We start from the raw sequence: 14,568 nt of genomic DNA on the forward strand, positions 1-14,568 counted from the left end.
GGGGTAATCATATAATCTCCTCAAATTCTGGCCATTAGATTGAGGTAAATACTCGAGATTAAGACAATCATAATTAATTAGATAAGGAGAGAGAAGTGAGAGCGAATTAAAATTGGCACTTCCCAAAAAGACATCGTTTGAAAGTGCTTCGTGAAGGTCAACAGTCCTAATAGCACTCCAACCTTCATCAAAAACACGATCCTAAGGACAAGAAAAAATCCAACTTGGAGTAGTAAGGTCCCCAAAATTGCCTTGGGAAGCCCAACCGACTCCAAAGTCTCCGAATCAAAGCTTCCACAGCTCAAAACCAACCAAAAGGCCAGACGAAAACTTGATCTAGATAGCCTTAATTGTTCACTACGTTGTTCCTTTAATCTGCCTTTTTTCTTCCTCTTCTTCTAATTACCAAAAAGCCCAAGAATTGCTGAAACCCGAAGCTCTCTCTCTCTCATCCTTATTTTTCTTAAGATATCATTCTCTCTACCTATAAAAAAAAAACCTAACAAAAAGACTGAACTTAAAAAATTGTTCATATTCACATATATGGGCTTAGTCAAGTTGGCTAGAGTGAATGTGCTCCCCACTGTGCACCTGAGTTCGAATCTCTCCCCCTTTAGTTTAGATTAAATCAAAGTAAAATATCGTTTGTATAAAAAAATTTAGTCATATTCATACTTGGCCACAAAAATGAATAATTTACGATTAATGCAAACGTTATGCTTCACCAAGTATCATTTTTGTGATCATAAAAATAAAATCATGCGCGTAGCACAATGTTTTTGTAATAAGGCACATGCATATGTTGTGAACATGTATATTTAACTCTATTGTAAACACTGAAAACATATAAGAACAAACAATATTTGGTATTTAGAAAAGCAATTGCAATTTAGATTGAGATTTTGGAGGAAACTTAATGGAAAGATATAGGCTGTATGGATTCAATCTGTCAAGTAAGAACGTGCATTATTTATATCTATGGCTGCAACACGTGATAAAGTGTTTTTCTGTGATGCTTAGTTTAATTAGTATTGTGATACTAGTGCTAACCAATCCATTGTTATAAAAAGATTCACCTACAATGGTATTGTTGAGACAGGGAAACGATTTATTTTGTACTCTGAACATAAGTTGATATGCTAGAAGCAAAAATAGAGAATTATCATTGAAAATGAACTAATTATTACAGAATAGCAGATTCAACCTCCTGATATCTATTTCCAACCTTAGGTTGTCTAAGACAACTCCCACGTTGGATTATTCCCAACCCCTTCATCCTTCTACAACATCAAATGAAGATAGAATAAATTTTTTATTTTTTTGGTTTTCCTTCAAGGATGAACGCTAAATTCTCATGCCTTGTGCTAGTTGTCTTTTGTCCCTCTCCAGACTCACTTTGCCAAAATTTCATGCCACTCACTCAAACAGTGTAGTGTTGTTGAATGGTGTCGATGTCAAGTCCTTTGAGTTTGACAACCGATTCGACGTGCCCCTTGAGTGTATGAAGCTCCCTCAACCTGGAAACCAAAAGCAGAACAAAGATTATGATCCATTTAAATTCAGGTTTCCATTACAAAGGCCATACTATATACTATACAAGCTTCCAGTTATAACTACCTCGCAACTTCAGCCCGCCTCTTTGCCTGTTCGGCGATTTCAGACAACTCTCTGTAGTTGTTCTTGTCACTGAAAAGCTCAGCTGTCTCAGCAGATTGCAGGCCATGCAGGGTTCGTTGAGCGGTAGCCCATTGTGCCTCCCTCTCACCCTTTCCATAATCCTTCTTTGTTGTGAAAGCAGTCTGGAGTATAATAAGAAAGAATCAAACATGAAAGAGAATGTTTTGGGATATGAAAATGAAAACATATTCTTTTAAGCATAAGATTGATCAAATACCTTTCTCTCAAGTACATTATCCCAGGCCTTGCCGCTCAATGCGTATCGAATAATGAACTTAAGAATGTCCAGAGGTATGTAGAAGACAATGCTGTAGAGCCAGATCACACCTGCCCATCCCCAACCAATACCATGGATTCTTGCAAAGCCCCAGTGTGCATAAACAGCAATGATTGTAGCAATCTTGATAAACAAACATGAACATAAACTTAGTTTGTTTTTCTTTCCAAAATATGCAAAGTTTACAGTATCAGCAACCAGAACTAAACTTTTTGAAACTTACCAGCTGTGCTATGAGAAAGGCTCCCACAAGCAAGAGACCGGGGCGTTCGATATAAGACCAGCCTTGGGACCGAGTAACAAAGATAAGTGCCTGGCTGACAATACTCACTTGAAGGTAGACAGCTGCTGTAAGCTCAGGCTCATTTCCTCTGATAGATCTTACTCCAAATTTTTCCTGCCAAATTTTAGCATAAGCATATTTGCAATAGGGATGATTTTACAATAGGGTTCAGAGTGTTTCCATTTGTTTGAATTGTAGGAATTTTCTTACTGTGAAAAAGTCAGAGTCATTAGCAGCCCAGAAGAAAACAACAGTCATGACAGCCAGGTAGGTGCCAAGAATCACTCCAGTGGCAAAGATCTCCTTTAACTTCCATGAGTCTGGAAGAGGAGATGGCTTCACCCTGTCTTTAGAAATAGTCATGATTGTTCCATCATTGAGTATAGCAATAACCAGAACCATGAAAGGTGAGAAATCAAACTTCCAGATAAGAGCAAGAAGCATAAAACCAAGCACGACACGGATTGTTATCGAAACGGCATAGATGGTGTAGTTCTTCATTCTCTGGAAAATGGCTCTACTTGTCAATACAGCACTGATAATCACAGACAGTCCTGGCTCTGTGAGGACAATATCAGATGCACTCCTAGCTGCATCGGTTGCATCGTCCACTGCAATTCCGATATCTGCCCTCTTTAGAGCTGGAGCATCATTTACACCATCTCCAGTCATGCCACAAATATGCTTCTTCTCTTGCAGCCTCCTGACAATTTCATATTTATGCTCTGCATGGCTCCACATTGATTAGTTCTATTATACAACATCTGTAATTTTGGAAATAAAACTTTACGTGAAGGATTTAAGTCCAAGTACCTGGGAAGACACCGGCAAAGCCATCAGCCTTTTCGATAAGCTCATCGACAGGGAGGGCAGCAATAGACTCATCCTTGGTTTCACCAAGGAGGGAAGAAGAAGGATACATGTTGGTTCCCATGCCAAGTCTGCGACCAGTCTCCTTACCAATGGCTAGCTGGTCACCAGTGATCATCTTAACGTTGACACCAAGGTTAAGGGCTCGACGAATGGTCTCTGCACTGTCATGCCTTGGAGGATCAAAGAGAGGCAAGAGTCCCACAAATTGCCATGGCGTTCCAGGGCTCTCTTTGCTTTTCTCGGGCACAGTCTGGAACCAAACAATTCATGAAGAAATTAACTTCATTTAATCATCATCAAGTAACAGTTCTTAGGAATGAGAACGAAAACTCACCTGTCTAGCAACAGCAAGAGAGCGAAGACCACGATCTGCAAACTTGCCAATGATAGCATGTGCTTTCTTCATAGGATCACCTTTTAGGTTGCAGAGCTCAATGATCTGAAATGGTACATACAATGCTGCAAGATTAAATAAAAAGGTACACATAGATTAATGAAAAAAGCATTGCAGGGTGGACATATGACCTGCTCTGGTGCACCTTTGCTAACCCGGTGCCAATTGCCTTCGGAGTCGATATATGTTATGGCCGTACGCTTCTCCACTGGATTAAAGGGTAAGAAATGGACCTCAGTTATTCCTTCTCTGGCCTGCAGCACAAAAGATGATGGTCAAATTAATCCTTAGCTGTCAAAATACAGTCCATAGTTGATGCTCCAAATCTAAGTCCAATCATTTATCTCAATTCCATTATGTTTTAGCTCCAAATAGAAAAAAAAATTTGTATCCCTTCTGATTTGGTTAGCATTCCTAAGGGTTATGCTATTGTACGAGTAGAGCTCACAGCCAGGAATGACTTCATAGTTTACAAAGAAATATGTTGGCATATACCTCCTTGGGGTCACCCAACATTCCAACGATACAAGTATCGATAGCATCCTGATTCTCAACCCTCGAAGCCCTGGCTCCGAGCAAAATTAGACCATCCTTGTCCACATCCTTTACAAACACCTGTAAATGAAAACAAGTTTCATGAATGACATTTCCTTGAGCAATGAAATTATGTTAAAAAATCTTGATTTGTTTCCTTTTGTTTCCCTTTTCTGTACTTAAACCATACTGTCTTCTTCAGATTCATGAATTGTAAATCATTTTAACGTACTCTTTTTTCATGCTCATGTATGATGTATCACTGACCTCAACCATGGTCTTGTCTACTGTAAGCTTGTTGAGTGTAAGAGTCCCAGTCTTGTCACTGCAGAGGACATCCATTCCAGCCATCTCCTCAATGGCTGTCATCCTCTTCGTGATGGCGCCTTGCTGTGACAGCCGATGGGAACCAATAGCCATTGTAACTGACAACACTGTTGGCATAGCAATTGGAATCCCTCCAATGAGAAGCACAAGGAGATTGTCAATCCCATCCCTGTACTTCCTGTGCTGAATTGGATACATAACTACTATCTCTATTATCATTCCTATGGCGATGGAGCATATGCAGAAGTTTCCAATGGCAGTCAAAACCTGATCAAATACCGGTGCACATCAGAAACCAAAAGACAGCAAAATTAATGAAAAGGAATACTTGCTTGGTGTTAATTTGTGTAGTTTCAAACAAATGTTTTAGAACCTGAACTCAGAGTGGTACCTTTTGGAAGTGGCCTACTTGGTTGGTGCTGTCAACCAGGTGAGCAGCCTTCCCAAAGAAGGTATGAACCCCAGTGGCAATTACAACTGCCTCAATTTCACCTTGCTTGACGGTGGAACCCGAGAAAGCTTCATCACCGGGGTACCTTGTCACTGGCAAAGACTCACCAGTTAGGGCTGACTGATCGATCTTGAGAGGATCGCCATCCAAGAGACGAGCATCGGCTGCGATAATATCTCCCAACTTAATACTGATCACATCTCCTGGTACCAAGATTGCAGCCTCTAGCTCACACCATCTTCCATCTCTCAGAACCTACAATCGAAGAAGCATAAAAAGTTCATTCCAATGCATGTGCATGCCACAGTGTATTTCAAACATACATAAGTGCAAGACCAGCCATTTTTCGGCTAAAAATCACCTTAGCTTTTGGTGCAAGACCAGCCATAAGTGCTGCTGCAGCATTGCCTGCATTGTTTTCTTCGATAAAGCTTATCGTTGAGTTGATAATTAACAATGCAGTAATTCCAACAAAGTCTGGCCAGTCTGGTGGTCTTCCCTGCATTGTTTATTAGCATCATAAGAATATGAGAGAGAGAGAGAGAGAGAGATTTGTTTGTTACCCCTCCGTTTGCCATGGCAATGGCCATGATAGCTGCAAGCTCCATCACCCATGAAAGGGGATTCCACATAAAACCCAAGAACTTCAGAACCTTGTTTTCCTGTTCCAAATTGTACCAACAGATCAGTTTTCTTCATTCCCAAACTAATACTTGGAACAAAAGTATACTCCAATAGTATGTTGAAAACTTACCTTCTTTTCCTCCAGCTTGTTTGGGCCAAAGACCTGAAGCCTCTTCTGCCCTTCCTCGCTGGACAAACCTTCTTTTGTGCATTGCAGTTGCTCAAATACTTCCAGCACTGGGATACGCTCCTGTGACACATAGAAACACAAAGTTAATGACTCATATATATATCTCAACAACAACAACAATTTAATTACTTGACACAGTTTTTCATTCTTCAATTAATATTTTTAAATTATACTTACAATGCGTACACAAAATATTTATAATAAAAATGAAAACAAGAATAATAAGAAGACTTACCAGGTCGATATTTTCCTTCTTGATTTCCTCCAAGCTAATGGATTTGCCTTCTGCCATGTTCTCTTTTGCTTTCTTTCACACCAAACAACCAAACCCAGGAGAGAGATTGTTCTGATTAAACACTTATCTGCTCACACAGAAATAAATACGTATATCTATATGGCACTTCCACAACTCTCAATTTCCTCAGCGAGTAATTTTATTTTAAACTTAATAGTATACAATCTCAGTAGGCCAGGACTTTATTAATGCAAGCCAATCACACGCGCACACTTACACACAGTGTTTTTAGTCTGGAAAACAAATGAAGTAGCTGGTAATATTGAAGGACTGAAAGTTGGAGGGTCTATTTATATAACGAAAAGGGAAATTGTCTTTTTATGGAAAACAGAAATTGAGCGAAGGAGCGAGAGTTTTGGTATTCTCTCTAGACTCTTAGCCCCGGTCATACGGCCAGTTAGAAGAGCATTGTTACGCTCACTCTGCGCTTCATCATATTCTTTTTGTCTTAAACTATTAGGCCCACTCGCCTTCTGCGCCTTTGCACTCGGTGGCAGTTTGTTTCCCATGTCTCTGCATGCAAAGTAAAATGATACCCCAAAATGTGGGATACCGTGCTAGAGGTGGTGAAAAACTAGTAGAAATTCTCCCCTACTCTTCTTAACTGCCATGGAGATCTCTAGGGGCTTTTTTTTTTTTTATGTGCTGCTTTAATATCGTTGAAAATTCAGCTCACGAAATGCTTTAGCCCAAAAAATAATACTGGATTAAATCACAATTTTGAAGAGAAAATTCGATTAAACTTAACTTTGACAGCTCTGCCAACCAAAATAGTAAGGCAACAATGGCATTATTATTTGTGACATTGATCATATGTATTGCTAAAATATGAATATGGTTTGAATGTATTAGGTTTAATTTATTCTTCTACATAAGGAGGTATATATAAGAGTTTACATGTGGCTTTATAAGAAATTAAATACAGTAAAGAATTAGGAAAGTATCTCCTAATTGTACAATGGTTTATCAATTATATAAAAAATAGGAAAGTAAATCCCTTAATTAATCAAGGAAATAAATCTCCTTTTAATTAGGAGACTCACGTCAACACTCCTCTTTAAGTTGGTGCATATATGTCACCAATGCCCAACTTGATAAGTGAGTTATGAAATACTCTGCCACAAATAGTTTTTGTTAAGATATCTGTTAGTTGATCTTCTAATTTTACGAATGGTAGGCGGATGATTTTCTTCTCAATCTTTTCTTTGATAAAATGTCTGTCCACTTCAACATGTTTGGTTCGATCATGTTGAACTGGATTATGGGCAATGTCAATGGCTAATTTGTTATTACAATGCAATTCCACTGGTTTTTCTGGCTTGAAACCCAATTATGTTAATAGTCTTCTGATATCCGCAGTAGTTCACAAACTCCGTGAGCCATTCCTCGATACTCTGCTTCTGCACGAGACCGAGAAACCACATTTTGTTTTTTACTCCGCCAAGTGACTAGATAACCTCCTACGAAAGTAAAGTAACCTGAAGTAGAGCGTCTATCTGCAACAACTTCAAGGTATGATATGATATGAGAAGGTGAGGAATTTGATGTATGACATTCAAATGCAACATTTGAGTTTTAAGAATGATCCAAATTAATGATATACGATTATTCAGATTTTCTTTTGAGTTCCAACTCAAACAAACACTATACTATATAACAAATAAATATCTCTTATTTTTTTGTCAAATTCGACAAATATTATCTAGACAATCAACAAAAATCAATTTTCTTGATCCAACGGCCTAGGTATAATGCCCGATTTGACACCAAAAAATATATATATACCCGGTGCAACAAACATATACCGACAAATGAAAAAGTTACTATTGCACAGGTTATACTAGCATGATTTCACCCTTCAAATTCCAAGTGATCAAGTAGAAGGAAGACAGTGACGTGACAACTACAAGGTAACATGGCAAATATTGTTCCACCGTGCCATAACTTGGCTCAAGTGAAATGGCAGCTGAAAACCTACAACCAGGTGCATGCATGCTCTCACAATCATGCATATTGAGGCAAATTATTTGGATACAATGGTTGCTCATGTGAAGAAATTGGGTGAGACAAAATGAACAAAGAACTACGAGGGAAACAAGTACCAGGTATTCAGAGAGAGAGAGAGAGAGAGAGAGAGAGAGAGAGAGAGAGAGAGAGAGAGAGAGAGAGAGAGAGAACCATCTAAACCCTACATCATAAAAGGGGGTAGCTAAAACCATGTGCATGCTAACATGCATATATATGGAGGCACTCTCTGCATTTGAAGATAACATGGTTGTCCATGTGAAGGGATGGGAGTGGAGGGAGAATAGAAAGAATTACAAGCATGCGGCATGCCCACGTTGAGAAGAGATAGAGAGATTTGGCTGCTTCTACATGGTTCTGTTCTTTTCTAGAAGAAATAGAAAATGGGGTTGAAAGTGTTTTCGCTCTTTGGGAAGTTTGGCCACCAACCTGCAAGACTCACTTGTTCCAGATATCTAAATCCAATGATAATCTAATCCAAATTAACTAGAATATAAGACTGGTATATGTAATGAATGATTTAAAGGAAATATTTTTGCTCACCACTGTAACTCAAGTTGTACTCTCATTATCATCATTCTTAACACTTGATACGTGTCCATTGGCATAATCATAGTTATTTAGCTCTTTGCTTTGTATTCATGGAATCGTGGTTATGTCCATAAACACATGTCAAGTGTTAAGAAATATGGTGAAAATACACTTTGGATTAAAGTGGTGAGCAAAAATACTCACTGATTTATAGGGCTATTTGATGTCATAATTGCATCCTTATGTTCAATTTGGATACATATGAGTTTCCTTGTACCATGATTAATCTTGACTGCTTTATTGCTTTCTTGAGAAAAAGAAGAAATAATAACTTCACTCATAATTTTGTGGGGGATAAAAAAAAAAGTAACTGTTCATATATTTTTGTTATTACAATTTCATGTGCAGGGGGGACGATTCATCAAAGTTGTTAGGCTCTTTAATTTTATTGTTAGATTTTTGTGTGCTATCGAATTCATGTTTTTGGATATTGATAACCATACTTTTGTTTTCAACCACAAAGACCATATGTTTAGGATTACTCTCATAATAGCATTGATAGTTACCATATTGAATTGTGTGAAGTTGATAAAATGATCAGATAGATGGTTGCGGCGGGGGACAAAATCAATTCCAGAGATTCACATAATTTCAATTTCAGCAAATTTACTATAATTTTCTAACGTTTGCAACTCGAGGACAAATTCTTACTTCCATCAATTAAAAATATTAGATGATTATATTGGACACGGTAGTTGAGTTATGAACAATATTGGTGCAATTCATGTAATTAGGGAGGAGTGAAGAGGACGTGGGACCAATAAGTGGTATCAAATCCAATAGTTTGCCTTGGGACACTTGGCACATCATCATTTTAAGGTGGAACAAAACGCATGGTCAAATGGTGGCTCAATCCGATCCGCTCAAGAAAGGTGAAGTCGCACAGTGGAAATGGTATTACTTTTTTAAGGACTTCTCATTTGGGTGCTTGAGTGTGTGAGGAAGTGGTTTATCTTATTTCTCTTAATTAATTATTGTTATTAAGAGTGTTTGTGCCACATTGAAAAGATAAGGAATTTAGTTTGAATTTATACGGAGTTCGGCTACTCTCTCCTTGTTAATTTCTTTTGGGGTGGAACTTCAATTTCCTTCAAGTGCATGAGGGTTTAACTTGCTCTCAATCTAAAATCTCATAGGGTATGCATATGTGAGTTAGTCCAGTTGACCAGGGCGCTAAGTCTGTTCTCTTGCACTCAAGTTCGAATCCTTCTCATGGGGTGTTTTTTTGTGAATTTTTAAAAGTATATGGTCCAAAGTGAAAACACATTAAAATTAGGGATATGATTTCCCCATTCCCCTTTTTTTCACTTACACTCCCTTTTGTTTTTTAATCAATTTTGTTCTTTCTCTTTCCTATTCTACCCTTATCGTACATTAATTTATTTTTACTTCACTTTTATATTAGTTATTTTTCTTTATACTTAATTTTTCAATTTGCACTCCATTTTTTAGTTTTTTTTCCCTTCAACCAAGTAAGAAATTAAGTTTTTTTTTCCCTTTAATACTGAAAATGGAGTGTAAGTTGAAAAATCAAGTATAAACAAAAAGAAATAATGTAAAAGTGAAGTAAAAATGAAATTAATGTAGGGTAAGGATAGATTAGGAAAGAGAAAGAACAAAATTGATTAAAAAGTATTTAAAAGCAAAAGGGAGTGTAAGTGGAGAAAAGGGAAGTGGGAAAATTAGCTCCCTAAAATTAAAGCAAAAATGGCATTTAACCTCATTAGAGTATTTGTTAATGATTATTTGGTCTAGTGCAAGGGATTTGTAACTTAAGTTGTTAAGAGCATTTACCCGTATATCATAGGTTCTAGATTTGATTTTCCTTTCTTACAATATCGCTTCTATAAATTAAAAATAATAATTATTTAGTCTAGTAGCACCCAATATCTACTTTATTAAAGAACGTATTGGATCAAATTTCGTTCTTAACAGTAGTCGAATAAATAAAATAAACAGTAATTTCAGTTTCGCAATTGATTGGTAGTCTTACTTGTGGTTCATTCTATATTGAAAAGGTTAATGACAAAAAGATACAAATTTTGACACAAAGCATCTCTAATCACATTGCCTAATCTGGCGTGAGGTGAGCAAATCATTTTACAAAGACTATGACATGATAAGTTTAAAACAAAAATGACAGGTGGGCCCAAACTGTTGGGAACTGCAAGGCCTTTGTTTATTTAGCATGGAAGAGATCCACAAGCACACTCCAAAAGTAACGGAAGAAAGTGCATTTCCATGTTGACCGGTAATAATCTCTAGAGAATTATAATTTGATTATGCCTAATCTTCAAAATATGAAGCTAAAATCTCCTTTGAAGATATAATAATGATTACAAATATGCTAATTAGTGCAATAATAACATTTTCAATGGACGGTTTATCATCACACCCCCTTTAGGCTTTTGCTTTTGATATTGAACTGATGCTTGCCAGAAAACAGATATCATGTGTTAGATATATTGCTCATTGGAAAATAAATTTATCAAGTCTATAAATGATTAGCAGGCTTTTTTTTTACTAACCGGATAGCGTTTGAGCGTTGCTGATAACAACAGGGCCAATTTGGCATTGCTGTGCTGTGAAAATAATTGCTGTTAGCTTTGCTGTGAATGAAATCAGCTATGAGATAAAGCAGTTTGGTGTTTGGTAAAATTTTTATTAGAAGTGTTGTTAGTATTGATTTTACGCATAATCAGAAAATGATTGCCACATAATCATTAAACTCAGCGCTTATTCGAAACTGATTCATGCATAATTAGAAAATAAAAACATCTTATTAGCTGGTTTCCCTTATAGCTTTCTCTCACAGTAATTTTTAACAATAAGTGATTTTCTCATAGTTTACCAAACGGATTGGGCTTCTTAAATTTTTTTTAAAATCACTTATTACCTCAAATAAGCAATGCCAAACGGGCACTAACTCTATCATCAAATCAATTATATTTATTTGTTTATAATCACACAATTACCAGATGTATAAATCACCTCATAAGAGTCGGATAAAACAAGAAATTGGATTGTAAGTTTTTTTTTTAAAATTTTTTTTAAAATTTTCCCTTTCGTTCATATGGGTCAAAAAGTGACTCTTTTGGCTAGGAATCAGTGGATCTAAGCTGGAAGGATAACAAAGTTGTCTAATCTACACATCAACTTAGAAAAGCAGTAAGAAAACAAATGAGAATGTTTCTGAAGAGAGAGAGTGAGGAAATCAAAATCTGCAAAAGCTCTGATCATATTTTGGCTGCATCTGATCATTGCGCATATATTGACTCGATATAATTGGATATTTCACTGTTGACACAATTGCCTCCGAAATTTCCAATTTGAAACCCCACCAAAATTAAACGTATGGTTGTTAGCCTCTTACATATATAGAAAGCTTAGCTAATGGGCAGCTTTTATTTATTATTTTCTCTTTTTGGAGAATAGTTTTGTGACAAATATTTCATATTATCATCAGGCAATTGTGGCTCAATCATGATATTTCACTCAAACTCTCTCTCTCAATCTGTGTTCTGGACTAATCTATTGAATTTGGGATTCATGTTTGAAAATCTATTATTTTGTGATTCACGTTGAAGCTTATAATATGATGAGTGGGTACAGGACAAATTTTTTTTGAAAATGTCTTTATCCATTCGACAATGAACACCAAAAATTCTATAACATATATGCTTTCACTCTCAATTTGTCGACTCTTTTTTCTTTCTTTTTTTTTTTTAAATTTTCTCCTGATTTCTTTATCTTTTCGTATGTATTGTCCTTATCAGGAAATTCCATACGACACATTCAAGTTTTGAATGTAATTTTCACCCTCAGAAAATTATAGGTTCCATACACATTCAATCTGGTTTTCTACTTTGGTGTGTGCACCTTTTTTTAATTCAATAGTCTTTAATTTGTGCAATTTTGGTTTTTTTAAAAGTAAACTGTTATTGATACTCCAAAAAAAAATCATCATGCATTATTCCTAGGAGTGCAATTTTCTCCTTATAATTTTATAACAGACGAGTGCATGATGACTTTTTTTGAAGTTCCAATAACAGTTTTGTTTCGAAATTGACCAAAATAGTGAAAAATGAGATCAATCTCTGTTTTTAATATGTGTTTCCATACATTACCCCAAAAGACTAAAAAAACCACTATAAGTTCTATTTCTCATAAGATTTGTGTGCTATATGTAGCTGCATAGTTTGCAAATGGATACTAGTTAACCATTGAAACTCATCTAACTAAATTTTATTAGACATAAGGCTAATAGCTATATAGCTAATACAAAAAAGTTTTAGAAGATGCTGATGACTTGATGAGTTTCTCTTGCCTATGTTGAAACACCAGGACAAATCTCAATGTGACCATAATCAAGCAGCTCCTCAATCATCTGCTCTATATGATCATCCTCAAGTCTCTCAATAAACTCCTGCTGATGCTGATGCTGATGATGCTGCTGATGATCATGTGGACTCTCGAGTACCTGATCACCACCACCAACCCAGCTCCCCTGTTCAACCCATTGCTGCACTCCACTGTACTCTCTGATCTTCTCGGGCCAATCGAAACCCGAAACGTCTCCGGTTTCGATAATGCAGGTGGCAGAAGGGGCTGCTGGCATGTAGTGTACTTGTTGCTGTGGCTCCTCCTTTGGAACTGGCTTGTTATTAGTAGTTTTGGCCATTTGAAGAGAAGCCATGTTGCATTTGTGGAGCTTTGCAATCAAAGCTGCCGAGAGAAGCTTGGATGAATGTGACATGGTCTCATCGGGATTGTATGAGAAATTGGTACGTGCCTTTGTGCCGCACATGAGCCTCGCTGCTTCATCGTATGCTCTTGCTGCGTCCTCCGCCGTTTCGAATGTGCCTAACCAAATTCTAGTCTTCCTGAAAAAAAGAACAAAAAGAAACGCGTTTCTAGTTCAGAACTACTCAAAGTAACACAAGCATCAAAACTTCAAAAATGAAATTGCGTGAACTAAAAAACAAACAGCTTGGTTTGGTGAGAAACTGATTTGATAGAAACGTTTTGTCGGAGTGAAATAGAAACGGTTAAGAGATGGGAATTACAGTAAAGGGTGGCGAATTTCGGAGACCCAAGAACCCCAATGTCTCTGTCGGACGCCGCGATACCGCTGGTGGGATCTAGCCATGGTGGTGGTTGTGGTGGTGGAAAGAGAAATGTTTCGAAAGTTTCAAGGGCCCAACGCGGGTTGCTTTGTGTGAGTGAGTGAGTGAGTGAGTGAGAACACAAGAGGAGGTGACTGTAGTAGTGGGAAGGGAAAGGGGATTTATATAAGCGTTCATTTTGCGGCCTTTGGGGCATCTACTTAGTAGTGGGACCCTCTTGAGGGCTTTTAGTCCTTCCTTTTCTATTCTTTTCTGGTTTTGTTTAGCTTTATTATTACATGGTTATTTATATTTCTACCAAACAAAAATGGTTCAATCTTACTGACTAATGATACTAATAGTAAGGGTTGAGTTTTGTTTCATCATCAAGAATAGAAAGGGACTTATAACTCAAGTAGTTAAGAGTATTTATGTCTGCACCTCAGGTCTTAGGTTCGATTGCCTCCCACCTCCAATATTTCTTATATTAAAAATAAATAAATTATCACGTGATGAAAGATATAGTCATATGATTGTATATAACTGGTTATAAGGAAGACTTGCGCAAAACAAACCCAATTACTGGACCATAATTACAAAATTTCCGAAGCTTCAGTACTATCCTTGTTTTTTTCTTTCTTTTTTATTCAAAAGAGGAGAAAGGCAAAAATCGAACTCTTGTTACGATTGTTAGAATAATACTCTATTACTATAATTAAAATCCCCACAATTTTATTTCTAGTTAAGACACATTACTACATCCATTATGTCATTTTTAAAATTTGTTATTTCTTGAATTTTTGGCTACTTAATACTTCCATTGGATTGGTGAATATGATAGTTTGTAAGATATAACCTTTTTTAAAATGAGGACTTTGTTAAAATTGTTAACGAGCATAATTAATTGGTAAAATCTCGGCGT

At 36.8% G+C, this 14,568-nt stretch overlaps 2 protein-coding genes across 2 annotated transcripts; both read right to left on the reverse strand.

The window, feature by feature from the left end:
• On the reverse strand, positions 1,268-5,971 carry LOC18784254 (ATPase 9, plasma membrane-type). The gene is made up of 15 exons (XM_007217088.2): positions 5,866-5,971; positions 5,571-5,690; positions 5,380-5,478; positions 5,178-5,315; positions 4,757-5,071; positions 4,306-4,632; positions 4,000-4,119; positions 3,636-3,758; positions 3,445-3,549; positions 3,051-3,360; positions 2,448-2,962; positions 2,178-2,351; positions 1,895-2,077; positions 1,618-1,799; positions 1,268-1,517 (listed from the first exon to the last, which is right to left on the reverse strand). The coding sequence occupies exons 1-15, from the start codon at positions 5,920-5,922 to the stop codon at positions 1,421-1,423; spliced, it is 2,865 nt and encodes a 954-aa protein (XP_007217150.1). The 5' UTR covers positions 5,923-5,971; the 3' UTR covers positions 1,268-1,420.
• Positions 12,679-14,104, reverse strand: LOC18783790 (ethylene-responsive transcription factor ERF003). Its single transcript, XM_007216876.2, has 2 exons — positions 13,608-14,104; positions 12,679-13,424 (listed from the first exon to the last, which is right to left on the reverse strand). Exons 1-2 carry the CDS (start codon positions 13,688-13,690, stop codon positions 12,869-12,871), a joined length of 639 nt encoding a protein of 212 aa, XP_007216938.1. The 5' UTR covers positions 13,691-14,104; the 3' UTR covers positions 12,679-12,868.

Source organism: Prunus persica, chromosome G3 (genome assembly GCF_000346465.2).
Source record: "Prunus persica cultivar Lovell chromosome G3, Prunus_persica_NCBIv2, whole genome shotgun sequence".
Lineage (NCBI taxonomy): Eukaryota > Viridiplantae > Streptophyta > Magnoliopsida > Rosales > Rosaceae > Prunus > Prunus persica.

Excerpts from the sequence above, each read along its gene's own strand:
- LOC18784254 (XM_007217088.2), bottom strand. The coding sequence starts at position 5,922 with ATGGCAGAAGGCAAATCCATTAGCTTGGAGGAAATCAAGAAGGAAAAT. Across the intron at positions 5,479-5,570 it reads ACAAGCTGGAGGAAAAGAAG|GAAAACAAGGTTCTGAAGTT; the intron begins GTAAGTTTTCAA and ends AATTTGGAACAG. Across the intron at positions 3,550-3,635 it reads GCAAAGGTGCACCAGAGCAG|ATCATTGAGCTCTGCAACCT; the intron begins GTCATATGTCCA and ends GTACCATTTCAG.
- LOC18783790 (XM_007216876.2), bottom strand. The coding sequence starts at position 13,690 with ATGGCTAGATCCCACCAGCGGTATCGCGGCGTCCGACAGAGACATTGG. Across the intron at positions 13,425-13,607 it reads GAAATTCGCCACCCTTTACT|GAAGACTAGAATTTGGTTAG; the intron begins GTAATTCCCATC and ends TCTTTTTTTCAG.